The following is a 13,372-nucleotide window of genomic DNA, read 5'->3' as shown; positions in this document are numbered from 1 at the left end:
GCCCCCTCCACGTCACTTTCTGGCATTTTGGGTGTCCCCAACCCTAACCCGGTACATGTAGCCTAATGCTTCGTGTCCACTGAGAAGTCCAGACTGGACTGGACCAGTACGATATTTTGAGTGTTTTCATTATGAAATTGACCCATTAGGCCGGACCGATTCGTACCATTTTTGATCCCCCGTTGGTTGTAGCTCCATTAAAAAAATGGAACGGACCAGTTATAGCGGAGCTACTGTCGTCACACAATGAAATCCATTGATTGGTGGAAAGGTATTATGACAACACCAAGCGTTCGTGCAGCGCTTTTCCCGACTCAACATCCAAGCCGAAAGTTTTGTGCTCTGTTCTTCGCCTCTCGCAATCTTCTTGCAAGGAATATGAAGTTCTTTGCATTCAGTATTCACCCCTTATTTGCAGGGGTTAGGGATTGGAGACACCGAATGCGCGAATACGGAGAACCGTTGTAGTTGCACCGTTATGACGCACAGCTACGTCATTGGTTTACACTCTGCATGCGCCTTGATGGCCCGGACCATTCTGAACTGGTCAGGTGCGGACCGGCTCAGTCGGGATCGCTCAGTGGGAATGAGGTATAGCACTAGCCAGGTACCGATACTCAACCTGGTACCACGACCCGAGGGTTGGGGACTCATGATTTAATGGGAACAGCCAGCATGTCAAAAAAAACAATAAGTTGGGGACGTCAAAATGACATGAAGGGGGCCCGAACCATATGTCCATATATGATAAGTTGGGAGTGAGAATGTGTAGATATTTAATACTATCTTCTGTTAGTATTTATCCACTTGATGTGAAAATGATAACTGTCCCCATTGATGGTGGAAGAACTAAGATTTGTTATCGGTTTTGCTTTGAAGCTTAAGCACGTCATTAAGTGCAACAAGAGTCCCATTTACGGAAATTCCCTCACGAATATATGACAGTTTAATCTTTAGCCTGAAATATTTTTATTTAATCTGGCACTGAGCCATCCAGGTTGCGCTTTGTCACTGTCAGGATTATTGGAGTTGGATCTGTCAACTGTATGTAAACAGACTTCGTCAGCAGAATCTGCTGTGACATGTTTTCCTACCAGGCAGAACCACCGAAGAAGCCGTCCAACTGGCGCAAGAAGCACGAGGACTTCATTGCCACCATTCGGGCTGCCAAGGCACTCACTCAAGTCATAAAAGATGGGGGGCCCTTACCTCCGCCTCCTCCGCCTTCTTATGACCCAGGTAGAGGATGCTTTTTTTTCCAGAGTTTCTCACCACAAGAGATGAGCAAATTAGATAAAATCATTTTTCAATGTGATTGTATATTCTCTTAGTAAGATTTCTGCTTGTGCTGCAGACTTCCTAAATAAAACCTTTCTTGCTGTCTAGATTACATCCAGTGCCCTTACTGTCAGCGGAGGTTCAATGAGAGTGCTGCCGACAGACACATTAAATTCTGTCAGGAACAAGCTGCCCGCATGCCCAGCAAAGGCAAGCTAGGAGATCCCAAGAAGGCTCCGACTCGCACACAGGTACAGAAAATGGTTTTGTCCAGATAAACATTGAGTTTGTGATTTTAAGATAAAAGCTATTTCGTCTAAAAAAAAAAAAAAAACCAAAACATATTAAGACCTATTTTGATAACAAAATAAATATGTTTGTCCTAAAAGAGTCAAAACATTCTATCCCGGATAAGCCCCCAAAATTCATTCTGGTTCCCTGTTGCTATGCATAAATCCAAAGTTTAAGAACTTTCAAGAGAACGTGATTGTAAAAGTCGGCCTGAATGAATAGAATGAAATGATGTAACCAAATACGTCACTGTCTACCAAGCCACGCCCCTTTTTAACGCCAGTTCCAGGTGAGTTGGCATCACTCACTTGGCTTTAAGATAAATGAGTGAAAGGCACGAGGGATTTGCGTCACTCAGGTGTTGTCACATGGTCTGCATCAGCAAATGAAACAACCTGTGGGATTTCTTTAGACAGGATGAGTGCTAGTTGCAGATTAAACAATGCACCCAGCTTGCATTGCTCCTACAGGGCAGTCTCTTATTCCTTCACTACTCGTTCTCCTCTTCTTATTATTGAATGCATCTGAAGAAAGAACTTTAACTGTCTGAAAAAAATTAAAATGTCGTGCAGTATATAAAGTTGACCAACTGAGGGCACTATTTGTACAGTTTGCTCATCAAAGCTGTCTTTTTTATTAAAATATATGTTTATTTTTTGTTCACCTTTAATTTTTGGAGAAAGATAGTTTTTTTTTTAACCAGCTTATTTTAAAAATTGATCACGGATCATCTGTAGAGCAGGTTTTTGCAGAAAACTTTTCTTTAATACCTTAAAAATTTTCTACGACAAAAAAAAAAAAAGAATGCATGTCAATAATGCGACATTTGGTTGCGCCATAAGGACTTGAATCGTCATATTGAAAACGTGACTTGTATTTCGACTTGCACGATCTTAGCAGTTAACTAATCACTGAAAGCTCCGCACAGTGCTGCATATGAATAAGTATACAGACACGCTGCAATGCAAGACCAGCTGTTTTTTTTCTAGAATAAGAATGTTACTTGCATCTCGGTACAGTCAGAGCAGGATTTGGGTTTGAGTCGCCGGCAGCAAGTTGAACTTGTTCCCAGTGCATGTTGTTTTTTTTCCGTTGTCACAATTTTTACTTTTGTTTTCTTTTAATGAGCAGAATTTCCAGGAGCAGGAGGGAGTCCAGTTTGAGGACTGCAGGGTTTATCTAAGCTTTTATTTTTTTCAGATGATGGTGTTCTGTTGGCTTCTTCAGACCAGTACTTTGAGGTTTGCAGGGAAGTGTGAACTGCTTAGAATGAGAGTTAGAATCTAAGGCCAAGGTTTTCTACATGAAAATGTAGGATAAGATTGGATAGATAGATGGAAATTTCCAGTTTACATAACTTGGAGTCTTGTCCACGAGGAAGGAGGGATTGCGGTAATGTTCGATCCATTGTAGCGAATAAGGAATCGGGCCAAAAGGCAAAGCTCTTGGCTTATTGGTCAATTTGTGCTCCTAGCCACAACTATGCCCATGATAAAACAAAGCAGCTAAGATCCGAGGAGCTCAACCAACTTGGAGTAGAGCTACTAAGAGAAGCCATTTAGAGAATCCACGTCAAAGGTGGAACTGTCAATTCCCTTAAAAATTTTTTTTTTTTTTTTTTTTAAGACAAAAGCTGCACATCATAAACACGTCCCCCCGTTTCTTCTTCTTAGGTCTGCAGTGTTTTCCTTTTACTTCAAAACTTTTGACTATCTTAGGAATCAAATAGATACCTACAATAAATCTGCTCTTTAACACATCTGTGTTTGATGACTTTCTTTCTTCAGTACAAGCCTCCTGGCCCTGTAAAGAAGAGCATCTCTTCTCCCGCGTCCACCATTCCCTCGGCCTCTTCTCGTTTACCCCAGAGATCAGGCCTGGGACAGTCCACCGGTACGACGGGACATCTGTGTCCATGACTTTACATTTAAAGTCCCTCTCCAATCTTCTTTGTAACTATTTTCAAATTGTTTCCTGTTTCTTTTCTTTATAAATGTTTTTTATAAGTGCCACAAGAATATGTTAAATACACTAACAATTTTCATTTTCATTTCATTTGTTTTATGTATTACTGATATTCTTCTTTCCACTTGGTTCACACAAGGAATCCCTTCAAATAAGACTTCCTCAGCAGGTTCAGTCAAGAGTAATGTCTCCGGCATCACGAGTCCTCCATCAGGGTGAGAAAATAACCCAATGTGTTACATCTCAGCCCTTATCCGCCAATGATTTCTAATTTCACAGTTGAATTTTTTTTTTTTTTACTGTGGTTTTAGTCATTCAGACTGTAAATAACTTAGAATTGCATGTTTTAAAAAAGTCAGGTGATATTTTACTAAAAAAAAACTATTTTTTTCTAATATCTCGTTATTACAAAATGAAAAATCTTGACTATTAAATGTCTAAAAATGGTTTAGAAAATATTAAATCTATGTTTCTGACTTGATTTTTGAACCTGCCATCCATGGTGACAGTGACCTACATTTGGCCTGTCCTTGTTTTGCTCTATATCAGTGTGGGAAATAAGAGCTGCGCGCCGGGCTCCGGCTACGGCTCCGCGAGGAACTCCCAGCCATCAACAGGAGTCAACAGGAAGAAGGCCGATTCCATCATGTCAAGGTAAAAAAACAAAAAATCTCACAAAAGATACAAACGTTCTTATTCAACATACTTTTTGTTTATCTTCAAAAGAATTCATCTTCATTATTGTGCAAATACATGTTTGAAATTGATTTATTTTAGTTTATATTTTTCTCCTTTCTTTTTTAGTGTTTACATGTTATCACAATGTAGAAAAATATTTGCCATAGTTATCATGTTGGATCTAAATTCCGCATTTTTGTCAAATTCCCAGGAATGAGGTGGATGGCACAAGTGAAGTTGGCAATGGTGGAATGAAGAGCAAGTTCTGTCACGCCTGTGGGACCAAATACCCCGTCGAGTCTGCGAAGTTCTGCTGCGAGTGCGGGGTGAGGAGGATGTGTATCTGAGAAACGCATGTGGAAGCTGGGATGCGCCGGCTCTAAAGTTAGAGCAGATCACTCCACCAAAGCGGATAAAGATTGAAGGAAAAAAAAAACAACAAAATTTATCCTTTTTTTATTTGCCCACTTGTTATGAAATATATATATATTGCCAGTTGAGCAGTGATGACAGTTTTATTGTAAAGCCTAAAACTGTCAAATATTAAAAATAATGCTCAATGACTTCCACAAGCTTATCATGGCGAACTGGGTTCACATATTTTGTGCACAATGGTCACCAAGGTAGCAAGAATGCTGGAACTGAAACTCAAAGTCTTCAAAAAGAACTTAGGAAAAAGAAAATGGTAACAAAAATATTGTTCAAGTGGGACGATTAGTTCTTTGTGCAGCTTTAGAGGAGAAAGGAGTGGACAGTTAGGATGTTGTACAGTCAAGAAAAGTCAGACGTGTGAGATGGGTGTAACTTCCTCAGTGATTTGACCTAAATCAGAATGCAGTCCCTGATCCTGGTAACTTTCTCGAACAATGCATTCTCAGTAAAGTGCAATATAATTGACTACTGAACAAGCAATGGGCTTTTCAAGTACAACTTGTTCTGACAGTGACCGATTCCTAAGAGAGGTTCCTACTGTATTCCAGCTCTCTGTTATCGCAGACTAAATTCTTCTACTTGTCAAATGTAGCTTTTTTTTGTTTTGTTTTGTACAATGAACTATTTATTTCCCTATTCCATTTCATTTTGACTGACTGAACAAGGACTGCCTATTTTCCTAAATTTAGATTTTACATTTTATGAAACCAAACGGGTGTGATTTTAAGCGCTTTCTTGAAATAATCCTCTGTGAAGTCGGAGCTTAATGCATTACTATTTGTAGGAATGAAAGCAGGACAACACTCCTAGTTTGGGTTTAGTTGAAATCTCTGCTTAATCCATGTTAGAGTTTGTTGAACAAGAGGAAAATTCTCTCGAGGGAACATCTGAAAACTTGAAGTCATAAAAAAAAAGAGTCGTAGTGTAGAGTTTGAACAGACGGGACTGATGTGTTTTCCTTTGCAGATCTTAATGCCATCTATACCCACCAATCAATAAACTTCTATGAAGAAACCCATGTTGTAGAATCAACTTGATTCACATCCAGTGTTATAAACATTGCTATCATCTTTATTCTCATAAAAAATATATACTTGTAATATGCAAATGTTAGCTGGATAATAAAATGTGCAACAGAAATAGAAAACAACCACAGCACTCAAAGGGGTTCACTGGAATGACGCTTCATGCGGACAGGTTTTGCATTTCTAGTGCACACACATCTTGACTTCCAAAATGAAATACGTCCTTGATGCTTTCTTTTTTTTTTCTCCCACACCACTACAAAGAATACCATTAATCAGCATCAAATAAATGTGACAGGGTGAGCTCGGGTGTCGTGCACGATACACAGTAAGGTCTGTTCTATAGACTCAGCCATCTGTGGCAGAATGGGCTTTTAACGCATCAATCACACACGAGAGTGACACTAGAGGAAGCACCGTAAGCTTGATACACAGCCTAAAATAACTGATTTAGATAACCATGATAGCGGAAGTATGTGAGAGTTAGTCAAGTCTTTTTATCTAAATTGCATTTGAGCACCTTCATAGTTTAGGTCACTAGCAAACGACGGTATATTCACCACATTTTTAATAATAATAAAAAAAGTATATCTATTTTATCTTTCAAAATATATATATACTTGAACAAACTACCATTTCAAAGCTCTTAAACTTTTTTTTTTACATCATCCACTCTCTCCAGATGTCGTCCATGAGGCTTTTTTTGGCACATTTTTCCACGGTAGCACTCAAGAGTGCACGTCCGGTCCGTAGCAAGGAGTGCGAAAGTCATTCCTCCTCCATTTGGCTTTATGGCTTCTTATCGTCCAGCTTGGAAGCTTATCTGCAGAGTCACACAACACCCAAAACAGCTGCAGGAAAGATATACTTGACGGGAAAGCTTAAACAAAACGAAAGCTTCTTTCTTGCGTAATCCATCCAAGGCCTCCACAGTACTAAAGCACCATCAAGAGTTTTTTTTTCTTTCTTTTTTCCTCCCTCATGCCATGCTTGAGCTCCATTTCAGGTATCCATTGACAAAGTGTTGAGTATCTCATAGCACTCTTTCATAGAAAGTAGGATTGCCTTGGCTTTGCAGGTTTTTTTTTTCATGTTACTCTTGTTCCTCCTCGTCCCTCTTTTCTTTATTTTCTCTTTATCCTGCGAAATTAAGACATTTTGCTAATTAGTATTACATTTGCACAACTCCATGTACAATATAAATGACATCGTGAGAAATGGCATTTAAGTTCAACTAAGTGTTGTGTGAAAGGTCTATTAGGCTGTTTGTTTAATGAGGTCTGTGGCTTATTATGAGGTCTAAGGTTATCTCTGATGAATGACCCAACCTTAAACTATGACTCTGATTCATTGATTTCTGATTTGACTCAGTTGTGTATGTGGTAAGAAGCAGCAATTGCCATCAAAACATTTTGGGAGGGATCATGTTTCAGACATCACATTTACTTTCACTTGAGTTCACTTTTTGGGAGTTTTGCTAAGCAAAAGCAATTCTTTTGCTGCACAGAAACACCTGGCAACACATACAAACCTCAAAAAACAAACAGGTTGACATTTGAAAACACTGGCAGCACAATGGGTGTAGCTGGAGCACTGGCTGTGTCAGTGACTCAGCCACCACTTGACAGAAGGAAGTTACAGTCTGCCAACATTCCTCTCCTAAAGTTGCTCATGCAGAGAACCTGAGAGAACTCTTTTACTCTTGCTACATTGCAAACTTTCAAACATTTCAACGGTCTGTGTTACGAGTGTGCCTCCACACGTGCTGAAACTCACCGGGCTCTTAGTGGGACATTGGCAGTTGATTGATGCTTGGATGGATCCTCCCAGCCGGTTCGTCTGAGAAAGGTCTAAATGCCGAATTTTGCAGGCAAGTATGAGCAAGGTGTTCACAATGTTCTGCAGAGTAAAAGTAAATGAGTCCTTTGGCAACACTTTAGGAATACTGTGTGTGCCTTCTTAGGCCACAAAAGCTAGTATCCACATTGACATACAGTGATCACAACATGCTGGTAATGGAACATCTGACAGCTCAGAAAGTGAGTGCGCCACACCAGTGCACTCTGAAAGATGTTCGCAAGTAAAGGTCTCACTCCAATCATCTTTTGATCTATTTTCAAAGGGTTTCTAGTGGTCTTTCAATTATGATTATGCCGTTTTTAGCCAAAATCATAGTTCATAGTTTCTGCAGTATTTTGTCAGAAATTGGCCTTTGAGATGTGGGCATGACTGTTGGCACGGAGTAAGCCTGCACTTAATTCCCATCACCCCTTTGTTTACACGCTCTCCATTAGCTTACAGACACTCAACATTACCAGGGCAACACAAATGGCGAGCAATATTGGAGCAATCCAGCAGTACAGTTTTGAGCCAAACACCAGCTCAGATGAAGAAAACGAAGACATACATGGGTCTATTTGTCTGCAAGTGGATGCATTGGAATGGAGTGGGAGCTTGTTGCCTGACAATTGTAGATTCCATGCAAAGTGCTCCGTATGCTCCTGATTAGGGCTGCCACGATTAGTCGACTAATCGACGACTAATCGACTATTAAAATAGTCGACGACTAATTCTCATCGTGAGAAAAACGCCACCAGAACATGTGAAAAACACCAAAACATGTAATATCCTGCTTTTTAGGTTTAAAACATCTAAATTACACATGACATTGAATTCAAATGAATGCACAGTGGCACACAAAAGTTTGGAGACACTAAAGACTTGTTTCCACTGAACGGTCCGGTTCGGTATTTTGAGTGTTTCCACTGTAAAAATTGACCCATTAAGCAGTACCAAACCGTACATCTTGAGGGCCCCCATTTGTTGCAGGTCCATAGAAAAATGGAACAGAGCAGTTGGGGTGGAGCTGCCGTAGCCACCCGTTGATTAGCAGAAAATGATGACGACATTACAAGGCAAATATAGCCCTAAGCTAGCGTTTCCGTTTTCCCCGTTTTCAGTGGTATTCTTGGCCGACCACAATTTTCTTTCAAACAACATTAAATTCATGTTATACATAATGTACAATAAGTAAAGCAAGAAAAAGAAGAGCTGCTGGATGACCCCCATTGTTGTTGCTTTTCTAGTCGTCGCACTACAATGACCCAATGTAGCGGTCTACACCACACGTGCAGTCAAAAACAAACCGCTCAGTGGAAACGAGGCATAACTGATGGAAACACTTGCCAAAACTAACTGGACTGTCCCGTACCACTCCTTACCGAACCGCTCTGTGGAAATTAGGCCTATTTTATCATATCAGGAAATATTTGTTTTTAAATCATTGACTGTGTAAGAGAACTGGACTGACTGAGTGTGATGTCACCCACAGGAAATGCTTAACTTCTGGCTGCCATGACATGTAATCAATTTAGTAGGGCACTGCCATTTTGGAATCAGAAATGGTCAGTAAGCAGTGATTGGCCCGAGTCAGTCTGAGTCAATATTTCTCAGGTTACCACTCTGGACAGGCAAGAGTGAACTTGTTGGAAGTCCACACCCCTTCCACTTGAAAGTGTGCTCGGAAGAATATGTCAATCAAGCGTTTTGAACGTATGATGCAAGACCACATAGTTTTATTAAGGCATAAATTGGCCAGTTTATAAATCTAATAATTTGCACTAAAGAAAAAACATTCGGAAAAGTTGAACTGGCAAAAACATGTTAAAAAAGGTAGCAGTCACAAAGTATGATTGAGTTATAGCTGTTTGTTTCTGTGCAGAGGTCTATTGGATTTCGGCTTCTTGGAGCCAGCGGTACTTCCTGTTTGGAACTTGGGGTATGTATGTGTCACTCAGTCCAGTTCTCTTTTACAGTCAATGGTTTAAGCATTAAATACTAACTTTGGCAAAAAACAAAAACACAACTTCATACTCACTGTTTCACTCTTGTTTGCTGTGCAGTTTTGTAGCTTTGGTCTTAGAAGGCGGCAGGAGAAGTTTGACACCGAGGCGCTGATGTTTTTTATCTGTAATGAATCAAAGAATGAAAATATTTTTAACTTATTGTTCTGTAAGTTTGTTCATCACAAATCAAAACTTTGGAATCAAGTCAACATAAAAAAAAAATCGAACCTTCTCAATCTGTAGATACAGTGGATACATGCGGTAACAATGTGGAAAAGACATGACAAATGAGGGAACCAGAAAAGTTGCAACTGCTTTTATTGACAGACCCATTGATAAGCATTAACAGTGTGTGAATGTGTGTGTGGGTAAATGGGACTCTGATTATAAAATGCTTTAGGTCATTAAGAAAGGTAGGCAAGCACCATAGAAGTACACACCATAACCAATTAATTTGCATACTTACTTTTAGAGTTTTTTTGTATTCTTTCTTTTACTAGGGAAAGCACTTAAATGATTTCAGGTCTTTGGCATACATTTTTTTGGAAGCCTTTATAATAAAATTCCTGAATTAAACCTTCAAAGTTGATTGGAGCTTCTTGAGTTTTTGGTAATGACTGTTTCAATGTCCAAATGTGGCTCTGTGATAAACCTACCCTGCTCCTGCAAAAACTCCAGAAAACTCAAATGATGTTAAAATGTGTGTGTGTTGAACTCCTCTTCAAATCTGAGCGGGTCCGTTTCCATGCAGTGTGTAAATGCAAATGTTTATTTTGTGTATTTAAATATTTCGAGGTCGATGTGTTACAGACTGGACTCTTTTCACCTTCACCAGGATTAAACAAAATAAGTAAATAAAACAACAAAGGGGTTCTATGACACATTTGGCAAAGACAGGATCTCTGGACTAAAAAGTATAATGATTTATAAGTGAATAAAATCCGTTATGGCATTACTGAGTAAGTGGAAACTACATCTTTGACAGGTTGTCAGTCTATCACAGGATTAGCACAGAGACAAAAAATAACGTAAATGATGACATTCAAAACTACAACATAATACCAAATTTAAATCCACAAATGGAAATCGTCTTGAGTGAACTTAAATGAGTTTTGAAAGACAATGTGCTAACTCAGTACTTATATAAGGGTGCAGTAACTAAAATAAAGGCTTTTAAAGTGTATATTGCATATTTCTGCAAGTTGTTGCCATGAATCTGCTAATTTGGCACTTTACTGCTACAATTGCTTAAACTCAAAGATAGTTCTAATTGTTGCTGTAAAAAAAAGTGGAAAAATGTCCAAAGCAAACATATAAATACAAAGCGTGTCTTACTTACTGCGTTGTTCAAAAGGACTTTGTCAACTGCTCTGAAGTTATCTCTAAGCACGTTTGCTCTGGTGCTGTCGCAGGACAGAGAAGGAGGTAGAAAAAGAAGAGCAAGGAGACTGATGCAAAGAAGAGGCTGAGAGTTTAGTCACAAAGTGGAGGAAAAAGAAGAAAAACAAACATGTCATCCAAATATGACCTCAATTAAAGCCTTAAAGGCCCACTCCAACTACATTTTTATCTACTGTAAAAGTGTTCCCAGTTGACTTTTCATTATGATTATACAGTTTGTAGCCAAAATAAAAAAGTGTGTCATTTTTTTTAAGTCATATTTTCTGCAGAGCAGTAGGAATTCATCACCTCTGACTGTTGTTGTTGAAGTTAGCCTCCACTACTTTCCCATTATCCCTTTGTTTAGCAATATCAGAGCTATCCAGAGTTTTACAGTTTAGAGCCAGATGCCAACTCAGATGAGGAAAATGAAGAAATTAATTAATCTTTTTGTCTGCAAGTGGAGGTTGGAATTGGAGCAAGGCAGAGAGACTTTGCCCATGTCAGTTTTTCGAACAGTGAGTTTTAATCTGCTCCTGATCGATTTGAATGAAGAAAATTACGAAACAACAGTTTAAATCTTAAATTATTGTATACGTGTCCTCCATTATAAAAAAAAAAATGCTACGATGACATGTTAAAAACACAACTTTCATTGGAGTGGGTCTTTAAAACAAGGCTTGTCTTATTATATTAGGGTATATTTTCAGTCATATTTTATCAGAGGGAGGCCTTTATTCCCCTGCAACACTTGAAATATAAGATCTTTCGGCTTGCTGCTTCATTTGCAACCAAAGCTGCGAGGCAAGAGATGCTGTAAAGGCTGATGGACAGTAATAAACTACTGACATTGATGTAGAGTTAAAGCCACTTTAACCTGCAGGCTGAATGAAAATGCATCTATGATTTTTATTTTGCACAGTAATCAATTGTTAAAAAAACATAGTAATGTTATATTGTTTATTACTAATGTGTGACTTTTTATCCAGGAATAATAGTTGGAAGATTCTTAATTAAAAAAGAACTTGTGTTACTACAGGTACCAAGATCATTAAATAAACACGCCTTTCTAGGTTATTTAATTGCACGTTTCACACACTTAGTTTATTATGATGATTTTATTTGTCCTTCTATACTATTACTTTTATAACCCTCATCTGAATATCAACTGGGACGGGAAGCCCAACTCCACAGGACTTTGAAGCATTCCCACAAGCAGGCTAATTCCAGGAAAGCCACACTAATTCCCATTCGCACCAAAATCTTCTTCCAGTTTCCTTATAACGTCCAGATGGGAAGTTTTCCACACGGAATTTCCCTGTTTGGAGAAAGCATTTAAGTCCCCCGACGTTCTCAACTGCGCCAGTTGCTCGACGCGCAGGGCACACTGACGGATGCGGATGCGCACGTCCCCGGTGAGTTTCCAGTCGGCTTCCGCCCCGTGTTCTACCTGCTTCTGTGTGTGCATTTGTGTCTTGATTTCTATTTTGTAGTTTGATTTGACCTCGGCACTGATTTGACGGTGTTTTCGCTATGTAAATGATCGTTTGTGTCCGTGCGTCATGGCTAAAGTGGATCGGAGGACTGGAATGAACCCGTGCGACACGCCGTACTTACCATTGGTCATTCTTCATTCATAGTCACTGCGTGCTAAAGCTGGAACAAGAGACCACTGGCCTTTTCCTCATTGCCGCTCACATTCTGGACTGTTCCAATTCCCCCAAAATGGAAAAATCAACCCAGTTATTCCAATGCGCACTTGAGGAATTACAGACGATTCCCACGATCTACATCACGCAGCTCTTCAGTGCGCATGTGACTGACTTCCGTCCTTTCCAATAGAGAACTTTACTGCCATAAGAATAAGGTTCATCCTCCAAACAGAATAATATTGCTGACATCACGCTCTGGAGTGGCTGGTGGAGGCGAAACCTGTGGCTTTTGCAGAGCACGTTGTCATAGCTCCCGAGCAGCTGCAGCACCTCCTCTGCTGATGCACACAGACAAACTCTCTCTCTCACACACGAGATGCACGTTTATGTAAGTGCTGCTGTAAACAGGAGCAACTATCAAAATCAAAGACGTTATAAGAGTTGCAATAAATCAGGGGTCTGCAAACTTCAGCACTTTAAGGGCCACTCTGGCAGGGGCGGACCTAGCAATTTGGGGACCCTGGGTTAACAATATCATTGGGGGCCTCTGCAGCAGTTCTATTAGTTGTTTTTTTTTTAAACATACTTACCTGGGTGAAAAAAAAAATCTTCACTGGTCCACTTTTATACTATATTAATTTCAAGAACTATTTTTTTTAAGTATTGAAAAACTGAAACCACGTTTAAATTATATGATATATTTATTTTATATTTTTGTTACTTGTAAAACAAAAATCAATGAATTTTCTGAGTTTTATTTAAAAAAAAAATTGTCCAAATGTTTCTCTGTTTTCTATTTTTTTGTTGACGGAATAGTCCATTGCTT

General features: G+C 39.3%; 2 protein-coding genes across 3 annotated transcripts in view; both read left to right on the top strand.

The window, feature by feature from the left end:
- The window catches only part of zc2hc1a (zinc finger, C2HC-type containing 1A), a 10,283-nt gene extending 4,725 nt beyond the window's left edge, over positions 1-5,558 (top strand). For both annotated transcript variants that reach the window (XM_024279701.2, XM_024279700.2), the window contains 6 exons: positions 1,098-1,239; positions 1,387-1,529; positions 3,357-3,462; positions 3,674-3,749; positions 4,084-4,188; positions 4,424-5,558. In XM_024279701.2, the coding sequence (XP_024135469.1) occupies positions 1,098-1,239; positions 1,387-1,529; positions 3,357-3,462; positions 3,674-3,749; positions 4,084-4,188; positions 4,424-4,559 (708 nt within the window). In that variant the 3' untranslated portion in view covers positions 4,560-5,558. The remainder of the gene's footprint in view (positions 1-1,097; positions 1,240-1,386; positions 1,530-3,356; positions 3,463-3,673; positions 3,750-4,083; positions 4,189-4,423) is intronic.
- A 6,324-nt stretch (positions 5,559-11,882) lies between these two features.
- The window catches only part of ctnnd2a (catenin (cadherin-associated protein), delta 2a), a 301,632-nt gene continuing 300,142 nt past the window's right edge, over positions 11,883-13,372 (top strand). Inside the window, exon 1 of the mRNA XM_036217369.1 lies at positions 11,883-12,309. The gene's annotated coding sequence lies outside the window, so the exon portion shown is untranslated. The remainder of the gene's footprint in view (positions 12,310-13,372) is intronic.

This window comes from Oryzias melastigma, linkage group LG20, assembly GCF_002922805.2.
Source record: "Oryzias melastigma strain HK-1 linkage group LG20, ASM292280v2, whole genome shotgun sequence".
Classification (NCBI taxonomy): domain Eukaryota; kingdom Metazoa; phylum Chordata; class Actinopteri; order Beloniformes; family Adrianichthyidae; genus Oryzias; species Oryzias melastigma.
This window is presented reverse-complemented; position numbering and strand designations above follow the sequence as displayed.